The sequence below is a fragment of the Zea mays genome, chromosome 1 (assembly GCF_902167145.1).
Source record: "Zea mays cultivar B73 chromosome 1, Zm-B73-REFERENCE-NAM-5.0, whole genome shotgun sequence".
In the NCBI taxonomy this organism is placed as follows: Eukaryota; Viridiplantae; Streptophyta; class Magnoliopsida; order Poales; family Poaceae; genus Zea; species Zea mays.
In genome coordinates this window covers 304,899,954-304,914,782 of record NC_050096.1, presented here as the reverse complement: position 1 = coordinate 304,914,782, position 14,829 = coordinate 304,899,954, and the positions used below count along the sequence as shown (strand labels likewise).

Genomic DNA, 14,829 nt, shown 5'->3' with positions numbered 1-14,829 from the left:
TTGTCAAAGAATGGGGAGAGAAATCATTAACTGAATTGGAAGCAGAAGAGCGGCTGTCCTATTCATGTGAGAAGGTAGGCCTATTTTAGGAACCATGAGAGGTCAAATTCTAGTTTTTGTGTGGGTGAGACAACTATGCAACTTCTACCACTGGTGTTCCACATTGCAGTCTGAGTATTATGTTAAAAGTTTTCTTATCTTGAGGACTTAATCATGTTTCCTTATATTTCAGGAACCAAATGGATAACCATAATCATGGATCGTCCCAATATAATGAAACTATATCTGAAACTGTGACCAGTGACAGTTCTCATCAATCAGGATCAACTACATATCAAAACCCTAAACTTGAAACTACTGAGGGTACTGGGATATCAGTACTATTAGTCCCTAAGTCAAACAACAATAAATGGCCTATTGTAGAAGGGAGGGCCCTGGCTGCTACAAATATGTTGTGTTCAGAACCCTATTATGCAAGAGATAGTGTCAGTATGATGAAGCGTAGCTTTGGACTGGACACCACTTCAGCTGCTTCTTCCAGTGATCTTGGATCTTCAAGGCACTATGAGTCGTCAAAGCATTGCTTCTGTGTCAGATATGTCAATCTGTAGCTCTTCAGCTTCACTTTGCCCTCAGATTGGTGCTGTAGGTGATTCCTGTTTCCCAATTGACACTTTAGAAAGTAGCACTTCAAGAACATTGATCTCTTCTGAAGAAAATGATGCTTTTGTAAGGATGCTTTGCCAAGTGATATGGAATGTTTGTCTCCACAGGTTATTGCTGATGATGACAGTCATGTTGACTTGAAAATTCAGAGCTATTTAAGTGAGGTAGGAGATACAACAGTTGAGAATCATAGTGCTGGCAGAATGCCTGACATGGATCATACCAGTACAAATATGTATTCTTTAGATACTGAAATGCCAAGTGATACCCAAGAGTCATCAGGCCCAGAGGAAAGTGTACTGGATTCCATTCAACTTGTATATCACTTTTTTGGGTTTTACAAGTGGCCTGATTTGGAGAAAATAGCTGAAGGCAAACTTCACGGCGAGCAAAAGCACCCAAAAGATGGAGTACTTGACATTGTCAAATGTGCCCTCACGTAGTCCTCTCATCCAGTGCACAGGCCTTGCTGTCGTCGATCATCCCAAACTCCCGCTTGAACAAGCCCGGGTGTGGCCTCTGAAGCGCCCTCACCTCCTCCACAAGGTATGGGTACAGCTCACACATCTCGTCAGGCTCCCTCCCAGCACCACCGTTAGCTGACGCCTTGGTATTGCTAACAGAAGGCCAGACGTTCTTGCAGAGGTCGAAGAGACGGCGATCCTGATCCTTGCTCGGTGGCGCACCTTTCTTGACCGCTTTGGCGTACTGGCTCTGCAAACTCCTCACCTTCCTCTTGAGCTCGGAGAGGCTGCAGCCACTATTGTCGAGCTTGCCAGCGAGAGCGTCGGCCAGCACGTCCGTTTGAGGCAGCGTGCCGTGCTCCAGGAGCCACCACCTTTCGGCTTCGAAGATCCAGTGTCGTCGCCTCCCTTCTTCGTGTTGTATGTCGCACCTGAGAGAAACACGACGGCGTCATTGGAAAGAAGAGTAATGCTTCGATCAAGCGCCATGCCGACATGGTGTGAGAGACGATGCACGACGACAAAGAGCCGGGCCGAGCATCAAACCACGCCCCGGCGAGAGGACACCAGATCTGGGGAATGTTCAACTGGATCCAAACTTGGAGGCCATGGATCCACACATCCGCCGAACGGATGGTGCCAACGATGTGGGGTTGCGGCTGTTCGATGCCGGAGTCAGCCAGTCGAGCACGAACCACGATGCCAGAGCCGTCGTGTGTAGAGGCGCTGGTGGACAGGGTCGGGGAAGCTGCGACGATGAGGAGGATGTCGTGTTGTGGGAGTTGGAGAGGACAGAGACGTGGTTATCGCCGTGACAGCCGCGGCTGCGAGGGAGAGCGCAGCGTCGCCTAGGGTTCGGAGTAGCGAGAGAGAACACACGGGGGGAGGGGGGATGACGGCTACCATATCACCGAGGCGGAGGCGAGGGGAGGGGTCGCTCGCGCGGGTGCAGGCAGGGGCGCGGCTCCATGGAGAGGGCGGACGCGGAGATAGCCGGACGCGGCGATCCGGGGCGGAGGATGTCGCGGACGCGGGATCTGGGGCAGAGGATGTCGTGGACGCAGATCTGAGAGAGAGAGTGGGGCGAGGAGGAGATGGCGGACGCGACGGCGCAGGCGAAGTTTGCGGGCGGGCGGTAGGGCGGCATGGGGTGATTCGCGGCCGGGCGTGGGCGGGATCCACGGAGGCAGGGATGGCGGGGGCAGTCTACACTCTACTCTTAATAGTTAGTAGAGATGAACGAACCTGCCATTTGCATCCAGTTAATCGCTGGTCGTACCGTACCACCTTGCTCTGCCACAGCTAATTGACAACAAACCGTCACGCCAGATTCGGTTTCTTTGCTTGCACGGGCTTGTAAATTATTATTAGGCATCCTCTGCGCTAATCTTGTCTGAAACCTAAAACGGAACTAAAAGCAAGTAGGGGATGGTATCGGTTTGCTTGGCGCGTACTGGTCCGTGGTTGGTGAGATTAATTGGCGACTATTTTTTAGGGCAACCCTAATTTTAAAAAAAAAGGGACTGTGAGAGAGATAGAGAGAAGACAAGGATCCGAATTCACGATCCAAATGATTCGCCTTGCCCGCTGAGCGATCGCATCCTTTTAATTGTGATCGTGGTCACTGGTCACCAGTAGTAGTAGTATATGTGTACTATCCTAAATTCCTAATCCTCCACTGGTGGAAGAAGATTGTGACACTACGGCTATGCCACAGGAGGATTAGAAACTACTAATAATTAAGCAGTGATGGAACAGTGGGCTATCGCCATTGTCACATCCTTGACGTGATTTAACAACCGGAAAAAAAAGGGAGAGGGGAGAAGGTGGGTGTACGCGTGCATGTACACACTCACCACCACACCCGTCCGGTCCGGTGGCGGTGGTGGTAGCTGTCACCTTTTTATTTTCTTTTTTCTTTTTGTTTCTAGAACAAACAAATTGGTACGTGCATGCACCGGCGTGAATGTGACGAACAAAATGTGTTAGTTAACCCGTCTTAATCGCTGTACGCGTAATGACGAGCAGGATGCGTGTACGCGTGTACTGATGATGAGTCGACGCTGCTGTTTAGCCAGCAATGCAGGTTAAAAACACACTTGAATGCACGTACTGACTGTCAGGTATAGTATCTGCGTGCATGTTTGCAATTTATTATTACCAGCAGCTAATGATGGCTTCCATGTACTGCGCTGCGCCCCCGGCCCCTGTTTCGTCTTAGCTTACCTGCTCTACATTATCATGGTAGTGTAGCAGTACCAGGAAATACATTATGGCCAGTAATAAGATGATCATTTTTTTTTTTGCAAAAATTGAAACGTGGGAGTTAATTACAAATCACACGCAGAGTTATATAGGTCACTGGCAGTGGCAGGCACACACACACACATACTGACATGAGCTCCAGCAGGCACCGTGGGGTGTGTGATGGCGAAGCCTCACAAACTATACAAGTTGGCATGCACGTATGTACACAAATACGCTTGTCGTCTCATGCTCTACGCTATAGTAGCTCACACCGGATATGATATGACACAGAAAGCGAGAGACTTTCACGCACGTATGGCACTGGACTGGCAAGAACAGGGACCGGCCGGCGGCATTAACAAGCAGCAGCAAACTGGAGGCATGGGAATCGATCATATCCTTCCTTCTCCGCGTACGAACGTGTGAAGCAATCAAATGGCGGAACCGCGGAATCTAGTAGCTACGTACGATACCGGCCGTCGGAGCTGCGCGCGGTCATCAGGCCGGGTTCAGGCGGAGGCGTGCGCGACGGCGCGGTCCATGGCCATGTCGAGGTGGCGGAGGGAGAGGGAGGAGGGCAGGGAGAAGGCGTTCACCATGCCAGCCATGGCCGCGGCGGCGGCGCCCGCCTTGCTGTTGTGGCCGTCCCAGCCGATGTGCCCCACGTGCTGCACGTCCGTGGGGTACCCGATCACCATCTCCCGCTCCTCCTCCTCGTCGTCCTCATCTTCGCCGCCGTCCTCCCCCGCGAACATCTGCGACAGGCTCCGGATCCCCTTCATCAGCCTCGACACCCCGGCCGCCACGAGACCCGGCGCCGTAGCCGTCGCCGCCGCCGCCGACGACGCCACGGCCTTCTCCTTCGTCATGGCCTCGCCGGCGCCTTCTTCCGATGAACCTGCTCCTGCTGCTGACTGCTCTGTCAGTACAGCACCAGGTGGCTGCGTATGTAGTGGTACGTACAGAATTGTGGTCGATCGATCAGCAGCACTCACTCACCCCGAGCCACCGTGGCGGCGGCAGTGGAGGACGGGTCCCCCTGCGCCTTCTTGTCGCCGGGGTCGGCGACGGACACGGCGGACTGCGACATGCAGCCCATGGAGAAGGGGAAGACGGCGAAGCGCTCGCCGCCGCCGACGGAGGAGCTGCCACGGCGGTCCTTCATGTACGACCGACCGGATGGGATGGGATGGTCACGGGCGCTGGGCACGGCAGTCCGGCGGCGTCTCTCCTCGCCTCTCGTATCCCCTCGTAGCTAGTAGGGAGTAGCTTATATGGCTGCTGCTGGGAGGTGCGGCTGGACAGATGGATGGTTGGGCCTCCCTTCCCGTCCGGTCCGGGCTTTGTGTTTTTGGCTTTGCTGCCAAGAATGCATGATTGACTGTTTATATAGCAAGCGGGGTCACAATTGTATGGTGAGCTAAAAAAGAAACGTTTGGTGGCAGAGACTCAGACAGAGAGAGACACACAACAAGTGATACTCACTGTCAACAAAAAAAAAAAAAGAAATTAGCTTCTGTGAGGGAGAGGAGATTGGCATGATATCATGGTCAATCTTGATCCAGATGATCTCTGTACCAATCTGGCATCAGCGAAATCGATCCTGTTACTTGATGCTGTGAAGATGGCAAGAGATCGGCCTGCATATTTAAGACATGTTTGGTTCGCTAACTAACTTGACACACTTTGTCTAACTTTTCTGTCTAAAATTAATTATTCAATTAGAACGATTAATTTTAGATAAAGTGTGACACTTTTATCTATGAACCAAATAGACCCTTAATTTTGGCGCTACATGATACCAGTATACCACCCTCTACCCTGCCCAAACTAGTATATGCTGCTGCTGCTACTATACAGCAGCTGAGCTGACAAACTAAAAAAAAGAAAGAAAGGCATTGACCACTGCTGGATAGGGTAAACGATGGATTTGCCGAATCGTCCGATCCGACGACTGTTTTCATCCGAGACCGGTTTGACCGGCCGACAGAGGAAAGGAGAGAGAGTCGTTGGGTTAGGTCAGGCGCCATCATATCATTTGCCACGACCTCTGCTACCTGCCTCCGTGGGGTACCTCTTCTGCTGAACCTTCCTGGATACCTGCAGTGTTGCTTCCTCCATCCATCTCCTCTCCTGCTGCTAAGGCCCTGTTTGGTTTGGCTAACTAAAATCTAGTTAATTTTAGTCCCTAAAGAAGCAAACATGATGACTAAAGTGGAACGACTAAACTTTACTTCTTGGTGACTACAAGGGACTAGAGTAGGATTTTTGTCTTATTTGTCCTCTCCACTTTCTTTTTGGAACAAACATTTACTAATTAATAGGGGTAATACAACCATTATTCGCATCAATTAATTCTCTTTAGTCCGATTTAGTCACCGGAACCAAACGAGATACTTTAGTCTAGTGACTAAATGAACCAAACAGAGCATAAGCATGTTCGTTTGGATTTAATTCGTATCGGTTTCTACAGAGTTTTTGTCGATTGCAGCCGCAATATTCCAAACAGCTAGTTTTAATTTGAAACGAACAACCCTCAGGCTCTCTCCAACCATTCCCCATATATATCTTCTTTTATCTATACTTTTTAATATATTTTACTGTTTTTTCTTAAAAGGTTCCATCCCATACGCTCTCTCCATATAATACAACTCATTTATTTAATATGTATTTATCATTTTTTTTGAAATGTTTTAAAAAAAACTAGACAATATTTATATGCCCTAGTAAACATTATTATCAAGTTACGTGACTTAAACAGAATTAATATTAGTGTGATTGAAAACAAGGAGAGCATAATGCTCTCCTTAGGGCTTGTTCGGTTTGATTTCAATCCATATGGATTGAGTGAGACTGGACGAGTTTAAATTTTAAACAAGTTATTTTTTTTTATTTTTAAATCTTATTAAATCTATATATAACGGAAATAATCGAACAAAGCGGAATAAATACATGACACCGTTGAAGGTTCCGAAGCCACGCATGTGCGGTCTGGACTTGTTCGGGCAACGCTCGGAGATGGTCTGAAATTCCCGTTTGCATACTTATGGAAACCTTGTACTTTTGGATGGATGATACACATTACACACTCGCAGAAGCACGTCTCTCTCCCCCCTCACTCTCTCACTATATAGAGTTGTCCTTTTCATTTCTCCATGTACAAGTTTAATTTTAAATTCATATTTTTAAGATAATTAAAGACATCATAACTTATGTTTTAAATAAATATGTTAATAATTTGTTATCATTATTTTATATTTAGTTTTATACCATTAAAGTTATTACCTTATCTGATCTCTAACTTATTTAAAATAATTATAAAAATCTTAATATATTTTCTAGGTTAAATTATGCTATTAACCACTAACCAACAAAATTTGAACTAAAAACTCAGTTTCTACATAAATAAATAAAGAAGACATTTTTTTTTGTTAAGGGATAAATTGAACCAACTCAAAGGAATGCAGGGGTAAAATGAACAAAAAAATACTTTAGAAAGTTATGTGAACATTGTCATATGAAGTAATTTGGCTTTTTTCCATAAATATAAAAGAAGGATGCATGGTGGGAATAAGAAAAAAATTATTGGCCCTGATATCATGTTAAGAGGGATGATCTACAAGTTGTTTGCTTCGGATCAAAGCTAGTTGTTTGAACTGCCGCAACTGCAATCTATAGAGACAAAACACCGTAGAAGTAGTAGAATCTATTATTACGGATTAAAGCCAAGCGATAGGTAACAGCTCTACTGAGATTAGGGAGCATAGTCCCAAGCATTTTAGTAACAGAGAATAATACTATCAAGACTAGATGTTGTAGCTCTAAGATCCTGTTTGAATGCACTAGAGCTAACAATTAACTTATAAAAGTTAGATATAACAAAATCAAGAGAACCAAGGGTACAGAGGGAATAATAGTTAGCTAGCTAATTTTACTACCCATTATTTAGCTAGCTAATTTTACTACCAATTATTTAGCCAGCTAATTATTAGCTCTAGTTCATTCAAACATACTTAACTATAACAAAACTAAGAGACATGACTCTTTCTTACTATATATAATCTTATATTTTCAATTCTCTTTGTATGTATGTATGTATGTACAATCAACTTCTGATGACAGCATGCAGTTCCTAGGTAGCAAGGTCTAGCAGGTGCAGAGACAAGTACTAGCAGAATTCAAGAGGATAAAGGCACTATTAGTTATCTGCTCCTGCGTCCATTGCACAATCTTCTCACGCTGCAATTTCGCCACACTAAAATACCACACGGCCGTGATCTGTTCAAGAGTCTCCTCTCCAACCACTGCCTGCTTTTATTCGCCATTCCGTTTGGTACGGGAAAAAGGAATGAAAACGAAGAGACCCCCATCAAGGGAGTTAGAAAGACGACGAAGAAGAAGAAGTACGAAAAATGTGCACGCGCATGAAACCCTTCTTCTGCTTTCGATCTTTTGTTTCACATTCTTTTTTGGATTCGGCCGATGGGGTGCAGACTGCAGACTGCCCCTCCAACAACCATCTGATTTCGATTGCTGCCTTTTCGATATAACTATTGGTTGCTCATTATATTATTATAGATATAGATACAAAAAGCAACAGCAAACTGTGTACCTTTAGTTTGTTTGTGTGAGAGAGATCGTTCGCGTGTAATTAAACCACTGCAGCTAGCGAACCAAATAAATCAGGCTGCATGGACCTTTCATGGATTAGAACAAAAATGTGAGCAACCTTGATAATCATGTGTGTCGGCGTTTCGACCCGGGGGTCCCTAAACCAACGAGTAAATTGTCGCTGCGTGTCTCAGCCCAGATGGGTTGGCGCGAGACGAGACACAAAGGGGGGAAAACAGTAAGGTCCCGTTTGTTTCATTTCATTTTGAGGAATTGGAATCTTACTAATGTAATAGGCTAGTTTTTTTAGAATGTGACATTCCACCACTTTCCAAAGTTATCATATAAGCCTATCTCAAATTTATGGGGTGAGAGATGGAAATTAATTCTATAGATTTATATGCTATGTTTCCGATGTATAATTTATAGCATACTCTTTTACTTGCTTTGCTATAACATAAATATAGCATATAACTATCCCTCTCAAATGATTTAGAATAATATGCAAATATATTACATATATAAATATATGAACTTAATTAGTTTTGTCTAAATTATAATTATTAAAATGGAATTCAATTCCAACCAAACAAACAGGGCCTAAGGGGAAACCACGACCTTCATGATGAGTGCCAACTTGCTTTCCTGCTTGTCATGCGCTACAAACCCTGTCTTTCTCAAAATGAACATTGGTGAATCCTAAAATGTGCTCTCCCTTTAGAAGCTTATAAAGATTCTTCATCCCAACATGTGCTAGTCGGCGACGCCAGAGCCATCCCATGTTAGTTTTAGCAATTAAGCAAGTGTCGAGTTCAGCTCTATCAAAATTCACTAAGTATAGCTGACCCTCTAACACTCCCTTAAATGCTATTGAATCATCACTTCTTCTAAAGACAGTGACACCTACATCAGTGAATAAACAGTTGTAGCCCATTTTGCATAATTGAGATACAGAAAGCAAATTGTAATCTAATGAAACTACAAGAAAAACATTGGAAATAGAATGGTCATGTGATATAGCAATTTTACCCAATCCTTTGACCAAACCTTGATTTCCATCCCCGAATGTGATAGCTCGTTGGGATCTTGATTTTTCTCATAGGAGGAGAACATCTTCTTCTCCCCTGTCATCTGGTTTGTGCACCCGCTGTCGATAATCCAACTTGAGCCCCCGGATGTATAAACCTACAAAACAAGTTTAGTTCTTGACTTTAGGTACCCAAATGGTTTTGGGTCCTTTGGCATTAGAAACAAGAACTTTGGGTACCCAAACACAAGTCTTTGACCCCTTGTGCTTGCCCCCAACATATTTGGCAACTACCTTGCCGGATTTGTTAGTTAACACATATGATGCATCAAAAGTTTTGAATGAAAAGCTATGTTCATTTGATGCACTAGGAGTTTTCTTCTTAGGCAACTTAGCACGGGTTGGTTGCCTAGAGCTAGATGTCTCACCCTTATACATAAAAGCATGGTTAGAGCCAGAGTGAGACTTCCTAGAATGAATTCTCCTAATTTTGTCCTCGGGATAACCGGCAGGGTATAAAATGTAACCGTCGTTATCCTGAGGCATGAGAGCCTTGCCCTTAACAAAGTTGGACAATTTCTTAGGAGGGGCACTAAGTTTGACATTGCCTCCCTGTTGGAAGCCAATGCCATCCTTGATGCCAGGGCGTCTCCCATTATAGAGCATACTTCTAGCAAATTTAAATTTTTCGTTTTCTAAGTTATGCTCGGCAATTTTAGCATCTAGTTTTGCTATATGATCATTTTGTTGTTTAATTAAAGTCATGTGATCATGTATAGCATCAATGTTAACATCTCTACATCTAGTACAAATGGTAGTATGCTCAACGGTAGATGTAGAGGATTTGCAAGAATTAAGTTCAACAATCTTAGAATGCAATATATCATTTTTGTCTCTAAGATCGGAGATAGTAGCATTGTAAACATCAAAATCTTTATCCCTAGCACTTAATTTCTCATTTTCAATCCTAAGGCTAGCAAGAGAAATGTTCAATTCTTCTATTTTAGCAAGCAACTCAACATTATCATTTGGAATTGAAACATTACAAATATTTGAATCAACCTTAGCTAACAAATTAGCATTCTTATTTCTAAGGTTGTCAATGGTCTCATGGCAAGTGCTTAGATCACTAGATAATTTTTCACATTTTTCAACTTCTAGAGCATAAGCATTTTTAACTTTCATATGCTTTTTGTTTTCCTTGATTAGGAAGTCCTATTGGTTGTCCAAGAGGTCATCCTTCTCATGGATGGCACTAATCAATTCATTTAATTTCTCTTTTTATTGCATGTTTAAGTTGGCAAAAAGAGTACGTAAATTATCTTCCTCATCACTAGCATTATCATCGCTAGAGGATTCATATCTAGCGGAGAATTTAGATTTAACCTTCTTCTTTTTGCCGTCCTTTGCCATGAGGCACTTGTGGCCGACGTTGGGGAAGAGAAGGCCCTTGGTGACGGCGATGTTGGCGGCATCCTCGTCAGAGGAGGAGTCGGTAGAGCTTTCGTCGGAGTCCCACTCCCGACAAACATGGGCATCGCCGCCCTTCTTCTTGTAGTACCTCTTCTTTTCTTTTCTTCTCCCCTTCTTGTCATCGCCCCTGTCACTGTCACTAGAAATAGGACATTTTGCAATAAAGTGACCGGGCTTACCACACTTGTAGCAAACCTTCTTGGAGTGGGGCTTGTAATCTTTCTCCCTCCTTTGCTTGAGGATTTGGCGAAAGCTTTTGATGGCAAGCGCCATTTCCTCGTTGTCGAGCTTGGAGGCGTCGATGGGTGTTCTACTCGGTGTAGACTCCTCCTTTTTCTCTTCCGTCGCTTTGAATGCGACCGGTTGAGCTTCGGATGTAGAAGGACCGTCAAGCTCGTTGATCTTTCGTGAGCCCTTGATCATAAACTCAAAGCTCACAAAATTCCCGATTACTTCCTCGGGAGTCATTAGTGTATATCTAGGATTACCATGAATTAATTGTACTTGAGTAGGGTTAAGGAAAATAAGAGATCTTAGAATAACCTTAACCACCTCGTGGTCATCCCACTTTTTGCTCCCGAGGTTGCGCACTTGATTCACTAAGGTTTTGAGCCAGTTGTACATGTCTTGTGGCTCCTCCCCTTGGCGTAGACGAAAGCGACCGAGCTCCCCCTCGATCATTTCCCGCTTGGTGATCTTGGTGAGTTCATCACCCTCGTGCGCGGTCTTGAGCACGTCCCAAACTTCCTTGGCGCTCTTTAATCCTTGCACCTTGTTGTACTCCTCCCTACTTAGAGAGGCGAGGAGTATGGTTGTGGCTTGGGAGTTGAAGTGCTCGATTTGGGCCACCTCGTCCTCATCATAATCCTCATCCCCTACGGATGGTACCTGTGCTCCAAACTCAACAACATTCCATATACTTTTGTGGAGTGAGGTTAGATGAAATTTCATTAAATCACTCCACCTAGCATAATCTTCACCGTCAAAGGTTGGCGGTTTGCCTAATGGAACGGAAAGTAATGGAGTATGTCTAGAAGTACGAGGATAATGTAAGGGGATCTTACTAAACTTCTTGTGCTCATGGCGCTTAGAAGTTATGGAGGGCACGTCGGAGCCATAGGTAGAAGGTGATGAAGTGTCGGTCTCGTAGTAGACCACCTTCCTCATCTTCTTTATTTTGTCGCCACTCCGATGCGACTTGTGGGAAGAAGTCTTCTTTTCCTTCTTCTTCTCCTTCTCCTTCTCCTTGTTGTGGGACTCTTCCGATAGAGCTTTCTCGTTGCTTGTAGTGGGCTTTTCGCCGGTCTCCATCTCCTTCTTGGCGTGATCTCCCGACATCACTTCGAGCGGTTAGACTCTAATGAAGCACCGAGCTTTGATACCAATTGAAAGTCGCCTAGAGGAGGGGTGAATAGAGTGAAACTGAAATTCTCAAAAATAATCACAACTACAAGCCAGGTTAGCGTTAGAAATATAATCGAGTCCACGAGAGAGAGGGTGCAAAACAAATCGTGAGCGAATAAGGAGTGAGACACGTGGATTTGTTTTACCGAGGTTCGGTTCTCGCAAACCTACTCCCCGTTGAGGTGGTCACAAAGACCGGGTCTCTTTCAACCCTTTCCCTCTCTCAAACGGTCCCTCGGACCGAGTGAGCTTTTCTTCTCAATCACTTGGGACACAAAGTTCCCACAAGGACCACCACAAGATTGGTGTCTCTTGCCTCAATTACAAGTGAGTTTGATCGCAATGAAGAATCAAAGAAAGAAGAAAGCAATCCAAGTGCAAGAGCTCGAAAGAACACAAGCAAATCTCTCTCACTAATCACTAGGGCGTTGTGTGGAGTTTGGAGAGGATTTGATCACTTGGGTGTGTCTAGAATTGAATGCTAGAGCTCTTGTAAGTAGTTGAAGTGGGAAAACTTGGATGACTTGAATGTGGGGTGGTTGGGGGTATTTATAGCCCCAACCACCAAACTAGCCGTTTGGTGGTGGCTGACTGTCGTATGGTGCACCGGACATGTCCGGTGCGCCAGCCACGTCACCAGGCCGTTGGGATTCGACCGTTGGAGCTTCTGGCTTCTGGGCCCGCCTGGCTGTCCGGTGTACACCGGACAAGTACTGTAGATTGTCCGGTGCACCGTCCCGCGCGTGCCTGACTTCTGCGCGCTTCTAGCGCGCATTAAATGCGCCTGCAGGTGACCGTTGGCGCGAAGTAGCCGTTGCTCTGCTGGTTCACCGGACAGTCCGGTGAATTATAGTGGAGCAATTTCCCGAGGCTGGCGAGTTCCAGAGGCGCTCTTCCTTGGGGCACCGGACACTGTCCGGTGTACACCGGACAGTCCGGTGAATTATACTGGAGCGCCTCTGGATTTTTCCGAAGGTGAGGAGTTCAGCGTGAAGTCCCCTGGTGCACCGGACATTGTCCGGTGGTGCACCGGACAGTCCGGTGCGCCAGACCAGAGGTGCCTTCGGTTATCCCTTGCTCTCTTTGTTGAACCCCATACTTGGTCTTTTTATTGGCTAAGTGTGAACCTTTGGCACCTGTATAGCTTATACACTAGAGCAAACTAGTTAGTCCAATTATTTGTGTTGGGCAATTCAACCACCAAAATCATTTATGAAATAGGTGTAAGCCTAATTCCCTTTCAGTAGTCTCCAGCAACCTCTCCAACCCGGGACGATGCTCCGTTTCGGGAGTCTTGAGTTCATGTCCCTCGACGGCAGCTATGACATGATACTCCTTCCTCCGTCGCGCGACAACGACAATGGCGGCCGCCAGCCCGCCCGCCGCCGGCGGAATCGACGACGTCTTCCCCGCGTGGCGGAAGAGCAACATTCAAGTCTGTCCCGTCACCTTCCCTGCCAACGGAGGAGGAGGCGGGGCAGGCATGGCCAAGCAGGAAGCGGCACCTTGTCGGCTGTCAAGCGAGTCGACGGCGCCGGCGCCCCAACGGGGGACACGTCGGGCGCTGACCTCGCGTCTGAGACGAAGACGAGCGTCGTTTCCCCACGACACGCCAACCCCAAGCAGACGGATGACACCAGCACGCTCGCAAAGGACTTGCTGGGCGTTAGCCTCGTACCTGAGATAACGGTGCAGTCCGTCCCTGACGCGACTTTGTCACCATCCGTCGATCAAGAGGTACCGTCTGTTTCCCATCCCATGCCTTTTAGATTCAGCTGCGACCCACCAAGCGACCCCGCTTCGGTGGACGCTTTCATAAAGGCATGTCCAAACCCTTCGGGGTATCATATGCGGTCAACCTGGGACCGACTAACGGCCGTCTCGACCTACGGGCCCCTGGGTTCTGAGGAAGATGACGAGCCCGACTCTGGTTGGGATTTCTCCGGGCTCGATAACCCCAGTGCCATGCGGGACTTCATGACCGCATGTGACTACTGCCTCTCCGATTGCTCCGATAGTGGCCACAGCCTCGGCGACGAGGACTGTGGCCCAAGTCGCGAATGCTTCCACGTCGATCTAGGGGGTCTCGACGAAGGCAACCATCTTGGTATGCCGGAGGACGGTGATCCCCCTAGGCCTGCGCCTCGCGTTGACATCCTTCGGGAGCTAGCTGTGGTCCCAGTCCCTGCGGGGGGTTAGGACGCACAGCTCGAGCAAATCCGCGAGATGCAGGCCACGCTCGACGAGGAAGCAGGACAACTTGTGTAGCTTCGGCAAAATATCGGGCAGGAGTGGGCAGGCCGAGCATCGGCCGGAGAAGCGCGTCCTCTGGCCCAGGACGTCAGGCACCGCATTGTCGACGATGCCAGGGCAAGGCTGCCTCCAGCTTCCAGTGGGGTCGGCCAGAACCTGGCTGCAGCAGCGATACTACTCCGAGCGATGCCGGAACCATCCACCACCGAGGGGCGGCGTATCCAGGGAGAGCTCAAGAATCTCCTGGAAGATGCCGCGGTCCGACGGGCCGAGAGCTCTGCCTCCCGAAGGCAGGGGTACCCCCCGGAGCATCGCGCCGCGACTTCCCGATTCATGCGGGAAGCCTCGGTCCACACCGGGCGCACGCGAAACACAGCGCCTGCGGCCCCGGGTCGCCTCGGCAACGAGCACCACCGTCGCGACCGTCGAGCCCACCTCGACGAGAAGGTGCACCGAGGCTACCACCCCAGGCGTGGGGGACGCTATGACAGCGGGGAGGATCAGAGCCCCTCGCCCGAACCACCCGGTCCGCAAGCTTTCAGCCGGGCCATACGACGGGCGCCGTTCCCGACCCGGTTCCGAACCCCGACTACCATCACCAAGTACTCGGGGGAGTCGAAACCGGAACTGTGGCTCGCGGACTACTGGCTGGCCTGCCAGCTGGGTGGGACGGATGATGACAAC

General features: G+C 47.5%; 1 protein-coding gene across 2 annotated transcripts; it reads right to left on the bottom strand.

Annotated features, from left to right (window-relative positions):
* Positions 1-3,404: 3,404 nt before the first annotated feature.
* On the bottom strand, positions 3,405-4,754 carry LOC100281859 (uncharacterized 100281859). 2 transcript variants are annotated; one of them, NM_001154779.2, is made up of 2 exons: positions 4,377-4,725; positions 3,405-4,284 (listed from the first exon to the last, which is right to left on the bottom strand). In NM_001154779.2, the coding sequence occupies exons 1-2, from the start codon at positions 4,540-4,542 to the stop codon at positions 3,887-3,889; spliced, it is 564 nt and encodes a 187-aa protein (NP_001148251.2). In that variant the 5' UTR covers positions 4,543-4,725; the 3' UTR covers positions 3,405-3,886. The 2 variants fall into 2 exon arrangements, with proteins under 2 accessions (NP_001148251.2, XP_008675619.1); XM_008677397.4 differs by having other exon boundaries at positions 3,406-4,281; positions 4,377-4,754.
* Positions 4,755-14,829: the final 10,075 nt, after the last annotated feature.

Coding starts and splice junctions, on each gene's coding strand:
- LOC100281859 (NM_001154779.2), bottom strand. CDS start 4,542: ATGAAGGACCGCCGTGGCAGCTCCTCCGTCGGCGGCGGCGAGCGCTTC. Junction 4,285..4,376: donor CGCCGCCACGGTGGCTCGGG/GTGAGTGAGTGC, acceptor AGCAGTCAGCAG/CAGGAGCAGGTTCATCGGAA.